The sequence below is a fragment of the Oncorhynchus gorbuscha genome, linkage group LG12, assembly GCF_021184085.1.
Source record: "Oncorhynchus gorbuscha isolate QuinsamMale2020 ecotype Even-year linkage group LG12, OgorEven_v1.0, whole genome shotgun sequence".
In the NCBI taxonomy this organism is placed as follows: Eukaryota; Metazoa; Chordata; class Actinopteri; order Salmoniformes; family Salmonidae; genus Oncorhynchus; species Oncorhynchus gorbuscha.
The window spans coordinates 64685168-64700476 of record NC_060184.1 but is presented as its reverse complement, the minus strand read 5'-3'; the positions used below and the strand labels follow the sequence as shown (position 1 = coordinate 64700476).

General features: G+C 41.0%; 1 protein-coding gene across 1 annotated transcript in view; it reads right to left on the bottom strand.

Moving 5' to 3' along the window:
• ctnnd2a (catenin (cadherin-associated protein), delta 2a) overlaps positions 1–15309 on the bottom strand; it is a 439609-nt gene that overhangs the window by 100086 nt on the left and 324214 nt on the right. Inside the window, exon 13 of the mRNA XM_046292625.1 lies at positions 3204–3336. Within this exon, the coding sequence (XP_046148581.1) occupies positions 3204–3336 (133 nt within the window). The remainder of the gene's footprint in view (positions 1–3203; positions 3337–15309) is intronic.

Below are 15309 nucleotides of genomic sequence, written 5' to 3'. Positions count from 1 at the left end.
GACCTGCCAAAACTATAGTTTGTTAACAAGAAATTTGTGGAGTGGTTGAAAAACGAGTTTTAATGACTCCAACCTAAGTGTATGTAAACTTCCGATTTCAACTGTACATATGGACAGTACCAAAACAAATAATTGAAATATTCTGCCTCTTCGCAGCTCAATCTGCAGAGCTGGGAAGGTTGTGTCTCCCATATAAATAGCATTCTGTTGGTTGCAAGAATTCTGTATATTAATTCAAATTGAAAAATTATAAGTTTTGAATCTGGCGTCGTTTTGTGTATCAGTTCATAAACCATGTGCCATGGAATCTGTACGTCAAAAATCTCTTCCCAACTATTTTGCAATCAATATGGCACGGCTGTAAATTTCTGGTCTTTAAATGAAACTGGTACACTTTATTATTTATCACAATTTTCTTTAACCAAAAGGCCTTTTTGAACATAGGGTGAGACATTCTCACTAATTTGCTGGAGAACCAGTTCGGATTTAAGTATAACTTTTGTATTACTGAAGCCTTTAGTGAGATGTCTAATGCTTTAATATTTAATCATTTCTGCCCCCCGAATTAATATTCATTATATAAATAGGCTGTTTTAATTTTGTCTGGCTTGCTGTTCCAAATCAAATGGAATATCTTTTTTTCTCATATCATTTTAAAAACTGTTCGGTAGGTGTAGGCAAGACCATAAGCAAATGGGTAAACTGGGATATGACTAAAGAGTTCATCAGGGTGATTTTTACACAAATAGAAAGGTATTTACCTTTCCATGCCATCGTAGTAAGATCTTATCTATTTTGGTCATGAATCATTCGTGTTCAATGACACCTTTGTTTTTAAGCCCTGTATTTCTAACCCCTTGATATTATTCTTGGATCTGACTTTAACAGCTAACATTTCGATGACCATAATAAATAGATATGCCGATAGTGGACAACCTTGTTTGACTCCACTGACAGCTTAAAACTTTCTGAGAAGTAGCTATTATTTACTAGTTTACACCTAGGGTTACTATACATGATGTTAACCTATTTTATAAGATATTCTCCAGTCATACTTAATCCTTTTCAAAGTCCGCTAAGAATAGTAGGCCTAGTTTCACAGATTTTTCATAGTGTTCTATTGTTTCCAGTACTTGCCTTAGATTATCACCAATGTATTGTCCATGTAAAAAACCTGTCTGATTAGAATTAATCATGTCTGACAATACTTTTTTAATACTATACATTTTGCTAGAATTTGTACATCACAACACTGACGTGTAAGGGGCCTCCAATTTAAAAAAGACTGGGTCTTTATATTCCCCACTTGAATCCTGTTTCAGTAATAATGAAATCAGACCTTCTTGTTGAGTGTCTGATAATATACCATTTACATAGGAGTGGTAAAAACATGCTAATAAACGTCGTCTGAGTATATCAAAAAATGTTTTGGTACATCTCAACTAATGTCTAATGTTTATGTAATAAACAAAAGGAAAATGCTGTTCTGAAACACAAGGCTTATCCAATGAAACCTGAGAGACATGGATATAAAAGAGGAGTGAAATGGATGTAGAAAATGGAGGGAGGAAGAGAAAGAAGAGACGCATGGGGAAAATACAGGGAGGTTTTGGTGAGGGAGGATGAGGGTAAGCAGGGATGGAAGAGGGATGAGACAGAAGAGAGGGTGAGAGAGAGAGAGAGAGAGAGAGAGAGAGAGAGAGAGAGAGAGAGAGAGAGAGAGAGAGAGAGAGAGAGAGAGAGAGTGAGAGAGAGAGAGAGAGTGAGAGAGAGAGAGAGAGTGAGAGAGAGAGCGTGAAAGAGAGCGTGAGAGAGAGAGCGTGAGTGAGAGAGAGTGAGAGAGAGAGCGTGAGAGTGAGTGAGTGAGTGAGTGAGTGAGTGAGTGAGTGAGTGAGTGAGTGAGTGAGTGAGAGAGAGAGAGAGAGAGAGAGAGAGAGAGAGAGAGAGAGAGAGAGAGAGAGAGAGAGAGAGAGAGAGAGAGAGAGAGAGAGAGAGAGAGAGAGAGACTGCAGCTTGACTACAGGCCACGTCTGGACAAATGGATATCGATAGATCATATAGCCACAAAAACAGCTGATTGGATTTAACTTTAGCCAGACAGAGATGAGAGGGGGGCGATGTGTATGTTTGTGTGTAGACGTGCTATAAATAATGTTGAGCTGAATTTGCAAAACTGTCTCTGTAGTCAGTCACAATAAAGGCCAGACTTTAGACTTCCGGATGCCCTACACCCACCCACCCACACATACCACTCTAATCATTACTTTGCACACTCTCTGCATTATTTGAACCCATATCCTGGAATCAAATACCGGCCTCCGTCCCTCCCTTCTCTTTCTTTCTCTCTAACTCTTTCTCTACCTTCTCGCTCCCTCTCACTGTCTCTCTACCCCTCTCTCTCTCTCTTTCCCTCTCCTCCACTCTCTCTCCCTCCCCCACTCTTTCTCCCTCTCCCCATCTCTCCCTTCCCCACTCCCTCTCCCTTGATAGTTTGTGGAGACAATCACAGCGTTGTCTTGTCTGTCAATACCAAGCTTTCTTCTTATTGTGTCTCTGCTCTATTTAACGATAATTCCAACTGCTACAACACACAAAAAGACTATGTTTGTACCTGTGTGTGTGTGTGTGTGTGTGTGTGTGTGTGTGTGTGTGTGTGTGTGTGTGTGTGTGTGTGTGTGTGTGTGTGTGTGTGTGTGTGTGTGTGTGTGTGTGTGTGTGTGTGTGTGTGTGTGTGTGTGTGTGTGTGTGTGTGTGTGTGTGTGTGTGTGTGTGTGTGTGTGTGTGTGTGTGCGTGTGTGTGTGTGTACAAGTGAGTATACACATGTGTTTTTGTGCATTTTACAATGTACATGGTTACTTTTCAATAAGAGGGTGAAGCAGCTATTGACCGACAGCGGCGCAGCAGGAATGTATTTCATCGAGCAGGGCAGAGGCACGTCAATGCTGTCTGCTGTTGTAAAAATGGATTGTGAGGGATTCAGAGCAGACAACACAATGAAACACAATGTAACAGATTACTGCAATGTCAAGGCGATAGGAGGCTTATTAATGAAGAGTTTGTTAAAGAGTTCTAACACCAGTTTATTCCAGATAGCCTTAGAGGGATTTGTAAAGAGAGGGAGATGCACTGGGTTTTGGGAATTGTAGAAAGGACTTTGTCTTTGCCGAACACACACGCACACACATGCACAGTGGTAGGCTACCTCTGATTTGATATTGTTGTCTCCGAAGCAGAGGTGTTGGAGGTAGGCTGCAGCGTTGGACTGGACTGAAGGGAACTGGTGCTGCAGCATCTGAATCACTTCAGGTAACTCTGGATCCCTCCATCCAAACTCCCTACAGAAAGAGAGGGGAAGGGGCGTGGAGAGAAAGAGAGAGGGGGGAAAAGAGGGAGGAGATAGAGAGAGAATGAGAAAAAATGTAATTGTTAGATGATTAAACAGCATAACACAGTACCCGCAGGCGACATTTATTTCCGAGGTTGAAGACCATAAGATCGTTAGTTGTGTGGGTGTGTGAGGCCAGTCACCACCGTTATTCCATTTGGTTTAACACTCCCACTGATACGCAGGACAAAGTGAAATAAATGTTTTCTCTCACATCATTATGGGGGAAATGGTTTTCTTTATTATGTTATCCTCCTCACATGGTTGTTGTGGAATGCAGAGGAATTAGAAATACAGGAGGGATAGAATACCTGCTGTGTTGCTCACCACTGCTATAATACTCTACCCCTCTGTCTCTCAATGTGTCTCTGTCTCTGTCTCTCAATGTGTCTCTGTCTCTCTCTCTCAATGTGCCTCTGTCTCTGTCTCTCTGTCTCTCACTCTGTCTCTCTCTCTCACTCTGTCTCTCTCAATGTGCCTCTGTCTCTGTCTCTCTATCTCTCACTCTGTCTCTCTCTCTCACTCTGTCTCTCTCAATGTGTCTCTGTCTCTCAATGTGTCTCTGTCTCTCTCTCTCAATGTGCCTCTGTCTCTGTCTCTCTACCTCTCACTCTGTCTCTCTCAATGTGTCTCTGTCTCTGTCTCTCAATGTGTCTCTGTCTCTCAATGTGTCTCTGTCTCTGTCTCTCAATGTGTCTCTGTCTCTCTCTCTCAATGTGCCTCTGTCTCTGTCTCTCTATCTCTCACTCTGTCTCTCTCTCTCACTCTGTCTCTCAATGTGTCTCTGTCTCTGTCTCTCAATGTGCCTCTGTCTCTGTCTCTCTGTCTCTCACTCTGTCTCTCTCTCTCACTCTGTCTCTCTCAATGTGCCTCTGTCTCTGTCTCTCTATCTCTCACTCTGTCTCTCTCTCTCACTCTGTCTCTCTCAATGTGTCTCTGTCTCTGTCTCTCAATGTGTCTCTGTCTCTCTCTCTCTCTCAATGTGCCTCTGTCTCTGTCTCTCTGTCTCTCACTCTGTCTCTCTCTCTCACTCTGTCTCTCTCAATGTGCCTCTGTCTCTGTCTCTCTGTCTCTCACTCTGTCTGTCTCTCTCACTCTGTCTCTCTCTCTCACTCTGTCTCTCTCAATGTGTCTCTGTCTCTGTCTCTCAATGTGTCTCTGTCTCTCTCTCTCAATGTGCCTCTGTCTCTGTCTCTCTGTCTCTCACTCTGTCTCTCTCTCTCACTCTGTCTCTCTCTCTCACTCTGTCTCTCTCAATGTGTCTCTGTCTCTGTCTCTCAATGTGTCTCTGTCTCTCTCTCTCAATGTGCCTCCGTCTCTGTCTCTCTGTCTCTCTCTCTCGCTCTGTCAATTCAATTTAAGGGGCTTTATTGGCAGGGGAAACATATGTTTACATTGCCAAAGCAAGTGAAATAGATATTAAACAAAAGTGGAATAAACAATAACAAATTACCAGTAAACATTTCACTCACACATGTTCCAAAAGAAAAAATACATTTCAATGTCATATTTTGTCTATCTATATACAGTGTTGTAACGATGTGCAAATAGTTGAAGTACAAAAAGGAAAATAAATGAACATAAAAATAGGTTGTATACCTGTGTTTGTTCTTCACCGGTTGACCTTATCTGTGGCAACAGGTCACAAAACTTGCTGCTGTGATGGCACACTGGTATTTCACCCAATAGATATGAGAGTTTATCAAAATTGGAATTGTTTTCGAATTCTTTGTTGGTCTGTGTAAAATACGTGTCTCTAATATGGTCATACATTTGGCAGAAGGTTAGCTCAGTTTCCACCTCATTTTGTGGGCAGTGTGCACACAGCCTGTCTTCATTTCTCACTAGGATATGGCTCCCGATGTAAAACAACCTACAGAATCACATAGCCTATTTTAAACAATTGACCATTTGGGCACGTCACCCTTTCCACATGCCCGGGCAGTCTCGTGATGGAAGCGAACATCTGCAATTGCGGTCAGTAGGCTACATGAAATTTGTTTAATTTTGAGAGAACATTTTGCATCGGGAGCCCGTGAATCGATTGCGAAAACATGAAACAGTTAATAGCTACAGGTTCTGAAATTTGTGCTTGAGCTTTAATTTTAGCTAAGAGAACATTTTAGATGTATTTTCGTTTTGTCAGTTAGATTGTGTAATCAATCTGAGCCCGTGAATAGCTGATTTGGATTTAAACATGAAGTGTCTTGAGAGCCAGGTCTGCCTACGAGGCCTATTCCAGGTTCTGTTATCACCCAAATATTTTTGTACTTGAGCTAATAGCTAGCTGTGCCCTCCCTTAGCTAAATATTGGAACGTTGTTTTCATCAAGATGGAATATTTTCTAGATGTATTTTCGTTTTGTCAGTTAGATTGTGTAATTCTCATATAGCACAAAGCTATTCTGAATTGAATTGCTATACTGCAGCTCAGATGATTTTTTTATTTAAAAAAAGTATTACACAGTTAAAATGTTTCAGTGCAAATTTTGTATGCATCTGTACATTAAACATGATAGAAATTCAATTGCTATTTTATTGTGGTGTGCCCTGCCTTTGAGTCTCACTTACATGCTGACCACACCGCTGGCATCATGTGAGTGAGTGAGCCTTGCAAAATAAATGCACACATACAGCTAAAGTGGGAAGTTTACATACACTTAGGTTGGAGTTATCAAAACTCGTTTTTCAACCACTCCACAAATTTCTTGTTAACAAACTATAGTTTTGGCAAGTCGGTTAGGACATCTACTTTGTGCATGACACAAGTCATTTTTCCAACAATTGTTGACAGACAGATTATTTCAGTTATAATTGTCACGTTCTGACCTTTAATTCCTTTGTTTTGTATTTATTTAGTATGGTCAGGGCGTGAGTTGGGTGGGCAGTCTATGTTTGTTTTTCTAGGTTTTGGGTATTTCTATGTTTCGGCCTTGTATGGTTCTCAATCAGAGGCAGGTGTCATTAGTTGTCTCTGATTGAGAATCATACTTAGGTAGCTTGGGTTTCACTGTGTGTTTGTGGGTGATTGTTCCTGTCTCTGTGTTTGCACCAGATAGGACTGTTTTTGGTTTTCCACATTTATTGTTTTGTTAGTTATTTCATGTCTAGTTCCTTTATTAAAGAACATGAATAACCACCACGCTGCATTTTGGTCCGCCTCTCTTTCACCAGAAGAAAACCCTTACAATAATTCACTGTATCACAATTCCGGTAGGTCAGTAGTTTACATACACTAAGTTGACTGTGCCTTTAAACAGTTGGGAAAATTCCAGAAAATGTTGTCATTTGGAGTCTATTTGAGGTTTACCTGTGGATGTATTTCAAGGGCTATCTTCAAACTCAGTGCCTCTTTGCTTGACATCATGAGAAAATCATTAGAAATCAGCCAAGACCTCAGAAAAGAATTGTAGACCTCCACAAGTCTGGTTCATCCTTGGAAGCAATTTCCAAACGCCTAAAAGTACCACGTTCATCTGTACAAGCAATAGTACGCAAGTATAAACACCATGGGACCACGCAGCCGTCATATCGCTCAGGAAGGAGACGCGTTCTGTCTCCTAGAGATGAACGTACTTTGGTGCGAAAAGTGCAAATCAGTCCCAGAACAACAGCAAAGGACCTTGTGAAGATGCTGGAGAAAACAGGTACAAAAGTATCTATATCCACAGTAAAATGAGTCCTATATCGAAATCATTTGAAATGCCGCTCAGCAAGGAAGAAGCTACTGCTCCAAAACCGCCATACAAAAGCCAGACTATGGTTTGCAACCAACTTATTGTGGGAAGCTTGTGGAAGGCTACTTGAAACGTTTGACTCAAGTTAAACAATTTAAAGTCAATGCTACCAAATACTAAATGAGTGTAAATAAACTTCTGACCCACTGGGAATGTGATTAAATAAATAAAAGCTGAAATAAATCATTCTCTCTATTATTCTTACATTTCACATGCTTAAAATAAAGTGGTGATCCTAAATGACCTGAGACAATTAATTTTTACTAGGATTAAATGTCAGGAATTGTGAAAAACTGAGTTTAAATGTAATTGGCTAAGGTGTATGTAATCTTCCGACTTCAACTGTAAGTGGATATGCTGTACAAAACTGTTGTCTGTTGAGAGTCTCCCCAACTTAGTAGGAGATCCAATCAAAAATCGACCAGATAGTGGTGTATGGCAGTTGATTTTGCTCCCAAGACAAATCGTCGGATACAGATGTGCATCAGCCATTACTGCTGACCAGGTGGCTTATCTTCAAGTCCTTATTGATGAATATACCAATTTCAGAACTGAGAAATTTCCTGGCAAACCCCTCAAGTTAATGCACCATTATCTCTGCTATTACCCAGAGCTTATCATTAGGTTCAAGCCACTTATTTGTCTCTGGACGTTGAGGTTCAAGAGTAAGTATACTTACTTCAAGCAGTGTGTACGGAAATTGCACAACTTTAACAATCTACGGCCAACTGTTCCGAGCCTATTTAAGTGCTGGCAGTTTATTTCCGCCTCTCATTCAAGTAGAAAAGGGAACTGACTTTTATGCCACTGATTAAAACAAGAAGATTGAGGATTCAGTCGCTGCATTTCACTTCAAATTTATATAACGCAGTTGTTTTAAATTATATCACTGTCAAAAGCACAAAGTACAGAAAGGGAATGTATGTCGTGATGGGGAAAGATGAGGATGGGATTGCAAATGGGTGAGATGAAGTTGATCCTGGTCCATTGCTACTCTGTTTATTCTGTGTTAGAGGCAGCAGGCTGTGCAGCTAGTTGATTTATGTATTCACTGCCTAACAGAAGTAGCCCAAGACTCAAACTTTATCTGCATGAAGACCTTGTTGATTTTTACCCCTTAGTGGAGTACAAGGTATTTGGCAAATCAATGATGATCCTTCATCATTCTTTCCCTTTGTTGTAGAGCCATATCACTGCTAGGAGTGGAGATAAGAGAGGCAGTATTGTCTGTGCTACCAGATTTCCCCGAGCAGACACTTTCATCCCTCCTGGACAAGCTAGCAAGTGTGGGAGTACAGGGAAAGCCAGGCCTTCAATTTCTTAAAGAAGAAGACGTACAGGAGCACACCAGACCAATACAATGCCGGAAGCTGCTAAATGCATGGAGATTTGAAGGTATTACATTTGGCTAAAATATTTACAAGTACTGTACAGTTGAGAGGAAATTTTGGGAATTGTATTACTTTAGATTTCTGAGTTGAGCAACTATTTTACTTCCAGGACAACCAAGGAGTTACACAGCTAGTTACAAGCCCGTCCCCTTCACCGTCATACTCCACATCCAGCACAACCCTGTCAACAACCAGTACGACCAGTACTGTAGACCTGGACATCTGACTGGAGAACTTCACTGTCCCTTGGGGGAAAATGTCCATGAACCTGAGATCAGCCATCGCTAGAGGTACACGGCCAACCACGGGAGAAGGAAGAGAGATGGTAAGAATGAAAGTAGAAGCAATAACAGTTATTGAGCCTAATCCAACCAGAGCAGATTGCTGTGCAATAGCCAAGACGATGGTACAACAGTATCCGTAAAGGCTTTGCTGATACAATGAGTGATGGCCCAACAATTGGGAGTGGCTACGGATCCCAATTAAATCAGATGAAAACATGCTTTGAGCATAAAATGGTGACAATCCTATGGTATGGCTAAGAAAGAGAAAAACTCTCTCAGGCTCATTGACTGTAATCAGTGCAAGAGGGCCGACTGACAAATACGGCTGTGTAAGATGGCAGCCAGACAAACACGGCTGTGTGAGATGGCAGACTGACAAACACGGCTGTGTAAGATGGCAGACAGACAAACACGGCTGTGTAAGATGGCAGACAGACAAACACGGCTGTGTAAGATGGCAGACAGACAAACACGGCTGTGTAAGATGGCAGCCAGACAAACACGGCTGTATAAGATGGCAGCCAGACAAACACAGCTGTGTAAGATGGCAGCCAGACAAACACGGCTGTGTAAGATGGCAGCCAGACAAACACGGCTGTGTAAGATGGCAGCCAGACTTTCCCACAGAAGAAACGGAATAAACTTTGGAGGCAAAGCATAAGGAAATGGAGCAGCTTTAATCCAGAGAAGGGCCGGCAGGAGGTGACAGAGGACAACTCTCTCATGCAAGCAACATTTTACTTACAGCGCTGTGCCATCAACGCTTGCCCAGCACCTAAGATAGCCCGAGCTGAGAAGTGGCCGTACCTTTTCACACAGAAGGAACTCTACAACCACTTCAAGTTACCGACTGATGTCTCAATGCTGGTATAAAATTGATGCAACAATGGTAGAAAAAGGAAAGGTTATTATACAATACTTCCACTACAAACCAACAAATGAAGAGGTTTGGCACATCCTGTCAAGGTTTGAAAAGGGTGGAGAGACTGCAGTTGGCCCTTGTGTTGTTCTCCTGCTGATGTCCTATTTCAAAGAAAGGACAGATGCACTCCTTCTACAGGCCGATGTGAGTTTTACATTCATCTGCATCTTATGCATAAAATAATACTTTTCTATGTCATTTTAAAAGTTTAAAATGATGATGTGCCAAATGTTCAAAATATGTGAATTTAAAGTTATGGAATTTATTGTTTTATATCGTTCATATCTTATATAAGATATATAAAAGATATCTTATATATTTTATATCTTGTATATCTTTTATCTTTGTGTCATAACTCTCCTGTGACGATCTGAAGGGTCAGGTTACAATGGGTCCACTCTACAACGTGCTCTCTCTCGTAGAGGGGGAGAGCGGGAAGTCGACTGTTTTATGACGGTCATAAAATACGCTGCCTCTGTGCTCTGTAGTGTTCGAGGTTGGAATGTAAACTGTGGAACACAGAGAGACCCTTGGACATCTAAAGTTTGAATGATTAAACAATATTTATATTTTTGAGAATGTTTGAGTGGTCCGTGGACACTTAAGGGACAGTCGTTACGAGTGTGTTTCATTTGGTGATCTCATGAGGGACAGGAAACACTCATTACTATGTCTTTGGTTGTGTACAGTTCTTAAATATGGGGTTTACATCTAACTATTGTGAAACGCATATGATTAAACATGAAACTATTTATGAAAAGATGTAATGTGATGTTAACCTTCTAAATTAGAAAATATGGGTTTTCATATAAAGTTAACCAAATCGGTGGCCCACGTGTGCATAGATATTACGTTGGCGTCATGGACCGCCCTTTTCTCAGAAGTGTATAAAACCCACTCCTGATAAAATTTACATTAGGCTAGAAAACATGGGGCTGACACTATATGTTGAAATGGTTAAAAACTACAACTCTACAGGCCCAGGAGACCAGACAGCATGTAGTGTTGGCTACATGACTGGAAATGGTTAAACTCTGAGACTATCAATCCCTACAGAATAAGAGTAAATCCTAGATGTAGAATTACTAGTCTGCAGCTGGAAATTACGTAAATCTAGTATGAGAATACAGACAACCGCGGAAGCATCTATTCTATGCAACGACCATCTATACGTCTGACGTATCCAATACAACAGACACTATCCAGAGCTGCTGAGAAATCGACAACTACAAAAGACATTGTAACTTCTGGGGAAGTTAACCAGAGACTCTCTGATGAACTGACTATCCAGCAGACGGACCGGCGATTCCACCAGAGAAGACAAGATTGACATACAGTACGGGCGTAAATATAGACATTGCAATTATTTTCAGATGAGCGGCCGTTCATGTGCAAAGGATTAGCATTTCCATGAATATAATTATCAACTGTGTGTAGTGAATCCATTTTGTCTTTCCCGCTTTTTATCTGTCCCCACCCCTTTCCATTGTCTACCAAGCCACAATACCGGTTTAGCCCACTAGGGACTTATCAATGCATTGTGTTAGTAACCAAAAACTATATTGTTTGTTTATGTATTTCTGTGATTTGATTAGTTAGCTAGCAAATAAATAATTAAGCCAATTTGTATATTGTTGATTCATTATGGGGGCTAGGGTTCATGCATATATCCAAGGGTTTGCGACGTTCAGTAATGAGAACTGATGAGGTACAATGCATTAATAAGCAACTGTTTTGATAAGATACGAACATATTTGAAGAGTCGATTCGGAAAATAGAGACTCTAAAAACATTTTCCCGTGGTGCCCCGACTTCCCAATTAATTAAAGATGACATGATTAGTTTAATCGCGTAATAATAATTACACATAAAGAATTGATTTGATAAAATAACAGTCTTCACATTTAATGACAGTCACAGACACGGCAGGTCACAGCCACAGATGTGGAGGGATCAATTCCACTGCCAGACTCACCAAGACTGATTGTTCAAGGTAGTGTATCCAATAAGACTTTCTGCGTGAGTAATTGTTTTTAGACAGGGCCTTACAACAGCAATGTTTCACAGAGGCATAAATGTGAAACATAAATGTGATCTGATTTCAGGTGACACAAGGACTGTTGCCAAATTGATAATAAGCATTGAGAAGGAGGTTGTGATGTCAGTCCACTCCAACTGTGTGGCAGTGCTGGCAGCTTTTTTTGCCTCATTCTATACCTTCAATCTGAAATACCAAGAGGAGGCTTCGCACACCCTGGAGTTCATCCAAAGGTAAACAACAATATGCTTCGTCCTTTCCGTTGCAGGGGCTATAAACTGAGGCATTTTGTACCACAGCTTGGTTTGGCAGGTTAATTGAATCGAGATGTGTTGATACGTTTGAAAGGCTCCTTCGTCAGAGCATAAACACATAATGTGAAGCCGTTATTTGAGCTGGGGACAATGTACAGAGGTAATGCAGAACACTTCATACACTTTTGAAGACATCAGGGGACCTAATCATCTTTCCACAATTTTGTCTGGGTGTGCACTTTGTTTTCACAGTTTTGCTGGAATCAATCCATCCACGGGCTCAAAGACCGCCACCGCAGAGGTCGTCAGCAAGAAAAGCAGAAAGGTAGTAGAGAAGAAGAGACACACAATTAATGTACATGCCTGTACTCTGCTCCGGAAGATAATGGACTTTGAACAGCTATAGGCTAGTTCCTCCTGGGCAAACATTTGATTTATTTTTGTCAATTGTGACCTGCTCAAGAAAGTTTGGTTTGTCACTGTTTTGTTTTTTTACACTTTAAGTGTTTGAAAATGATCCAGTATGCACTGAAATTGACATATTGTTGAGGAAGTAATGCTACTCTGGATGTTTGGAAATGTCTGGCATTTACTCTGGCTTCTCTACAGTCCCTGGTTCGGATCCAGCCTGTATCACATCCGGCCATGATTGGGAGTCCCACAATTTACCCAGCGACGTAAGTAAGAATTTGTTCTTAACTGACTTGCCTAGTTACTTATTTATTATTTTTTCCAGGTAAGTTGACTGAGAACACGTTCTCATTTACAGCAACAACCTGGGGAATAGTTACATGGGAGAGGGATAAATGAGCCAATTGTAAACTGGGGATTATTAGGTGACCATGATGGTTTGAGGGAATTTAGCCAGGACACTAGGGTTAACACCCCTACTCTTACGATAAGTGCCATGGGATCTTTGATGACCTCAGAGAGTCAGGACACCCGTTTAACATCCCATCCGACAGACGGCATCCTACACAGGGTAGCGTCCCCAATCACTGTGATATTTTTTTAGACCAGAGGAAAGAGTGCCTCCTACTGGCCCTCCAATGCCACTTCCAGCAGTATCTGGTCTCCCATCCAGGGACTGACCAGGACCAACCCTGATTAGCTTCAGAAGCAAGCCAGCAGTGGTATGCAGGGTGGTATGCTGCTGGTTAGTTTAAAAAAAAGGTTAAATAAAACAATTATAATAATTTATATTTTTTAATTACTCAAAACTTGACTAGACAACCGTTATTAAAGCTTGAGTATTTTGTTTTGGGAAGGGCATAATTAGGAATCTTGGAATATGACGATATTTTCTTTGAGATCTTTTCTAACCATAATCTCACATAATTAAAAAGTCCAATTACCCTTCACAAACCTAGATACTCTGCATTTAACATGGGAGTGAAGGTAATGACAAATCTCCTAAGATAAGGCCAGGCAGACATGTTGCACAAAACTCCGTTGAGAGTAGGCCCTACTACTACCCGATTCAGGAAACTAGCCATGATTACCTGAGATAATGAGTGGGCTGGACATGCAAAGAGATGAGTTTGGATTGGTTTGCGGCGTAACATATTGTATCTATAAAATGAGCTGCTCGTTATGCATAGGTAATCCTTTCTACTGCAGTTTTTTTCTAAAGATATAATGTTAGCTATGGAGAACTGGTAAATATGTTGCTACTGCTCTCAATAATATTGCTGCCCTGAATTTATCAGGCTCAGTTGTGATGGACTACTTTCTGGAGGACGATCGTGCCATGCTGACTCTCTCTGACTGAAAATGAATCAGACCATGAGGAAATCCCTGATTTAGGTAAAAATATTGTTTGTGATGTTTTCTCAGAATGCCATTTAGCATTGCTAGTTATAGCCTAATGTTAGATAGCTAACTAGATAACATTGAACCTATTTGGTTAACTTTAGCTAGATATGACAATCGGTTTGTATTGCTAGTTAAATCTTGCTGTTAGGTAGCCAGCTGACGTTAGATGGCTGGCTAGCTAGCAACATTATGTGTATGAACTGTATGTAGTGATCTCAAAATGCCATTTTGCCTATATTGTATAATAATGCTAAAATATTTGTAACAGGAATTTGTCTTTCAGCATCAGTAGAACATGCCTGACTCTCCTCCACCAGTCATACAAGGATAATGGTCTAATGCCTCCCATCAAAAAGAGAGCTGACCGAAGCAAGCACAGGTTACGCCTGAAGCATGAGACCTTGCAGCAAGTGGTGAACTTGGTATTACCAGGACTCCACTCAGGACACAAATACTTTGGTGGGAAACTGCTTCCATCCCATGTGACAAAAGTAGCAGGGTGGCATCTCTACAAGGAATCAATGACAACACTTGGTATGTAAAGCATAAACACATTTACCTTATTTAATTGACCTCCAACATGATTGGCACTACCTTTACTGATCTCACATTATTTCAGTATTGTACAGAGGTACGTGTAGTCGGGCTGTCTTCCTTCAGGAATATGTGTAGAAAATTGCTGCCCCACATCTCAAGCACTAAGCCCAGGACAGACCTGTGCTGACAGTGCCAGAGGAACAACTATCAGGTCTTCAGACCTGCCAGAAGCTGTTAAGTCAGCCAAGCTGAAGAAGCAAGAGCAGCATCTCCTGCTTGTTCAGAGTGAGCGGTCTGTCTACCAGAAGATGGTTGCTGACTGCAAGACCACCTGTCAAGACCTGCAGTTGTCTCTGGAGTTCTACTGAACCAGCAAGAAAAGATGAATTACAGCTTGGATTTTGCACAACAAGTAAGCAACATTTCCTCCATCATACTGATTAAGGACATAGATGGACAGATAGATATGCACTCAACAAAAAACTATATATATATATATATATATATATATATATATAAAATATAAGGCAGGAAAATACCTTTCACTGAGCTGTGTAAAGACAGATTGACAGGGGTGAGACAATCAATTGTAATTTCTCTAAATGTTCTTTTGTTTTTGCAGGTGCACTATCCTTCTGACCCTATGCAGCCAGGTCCCATCTACTTTTTAAATCCTCGCAAGTGTGGCTTGTTTGGTGTCTACTGTGAAGGAATGCCACAACAAGTCAACTACTTGGTTGATGAAGGCATGTCATCCAGCAAAGGCAGCAGCGCAGTCATCAACTACATGCACCATTTCTTTACCAACTACGGAGTTGGGGAAACACGTGTGGACCTGAATTGTGATAAACGCAGTGGCCAAAATAAGAACAAGTTTGTGCTCTGGTATTGTGCCTGTTGGACCATGCACAAGCTCCACCACAGTCTGAACATTCACTTCCTGATC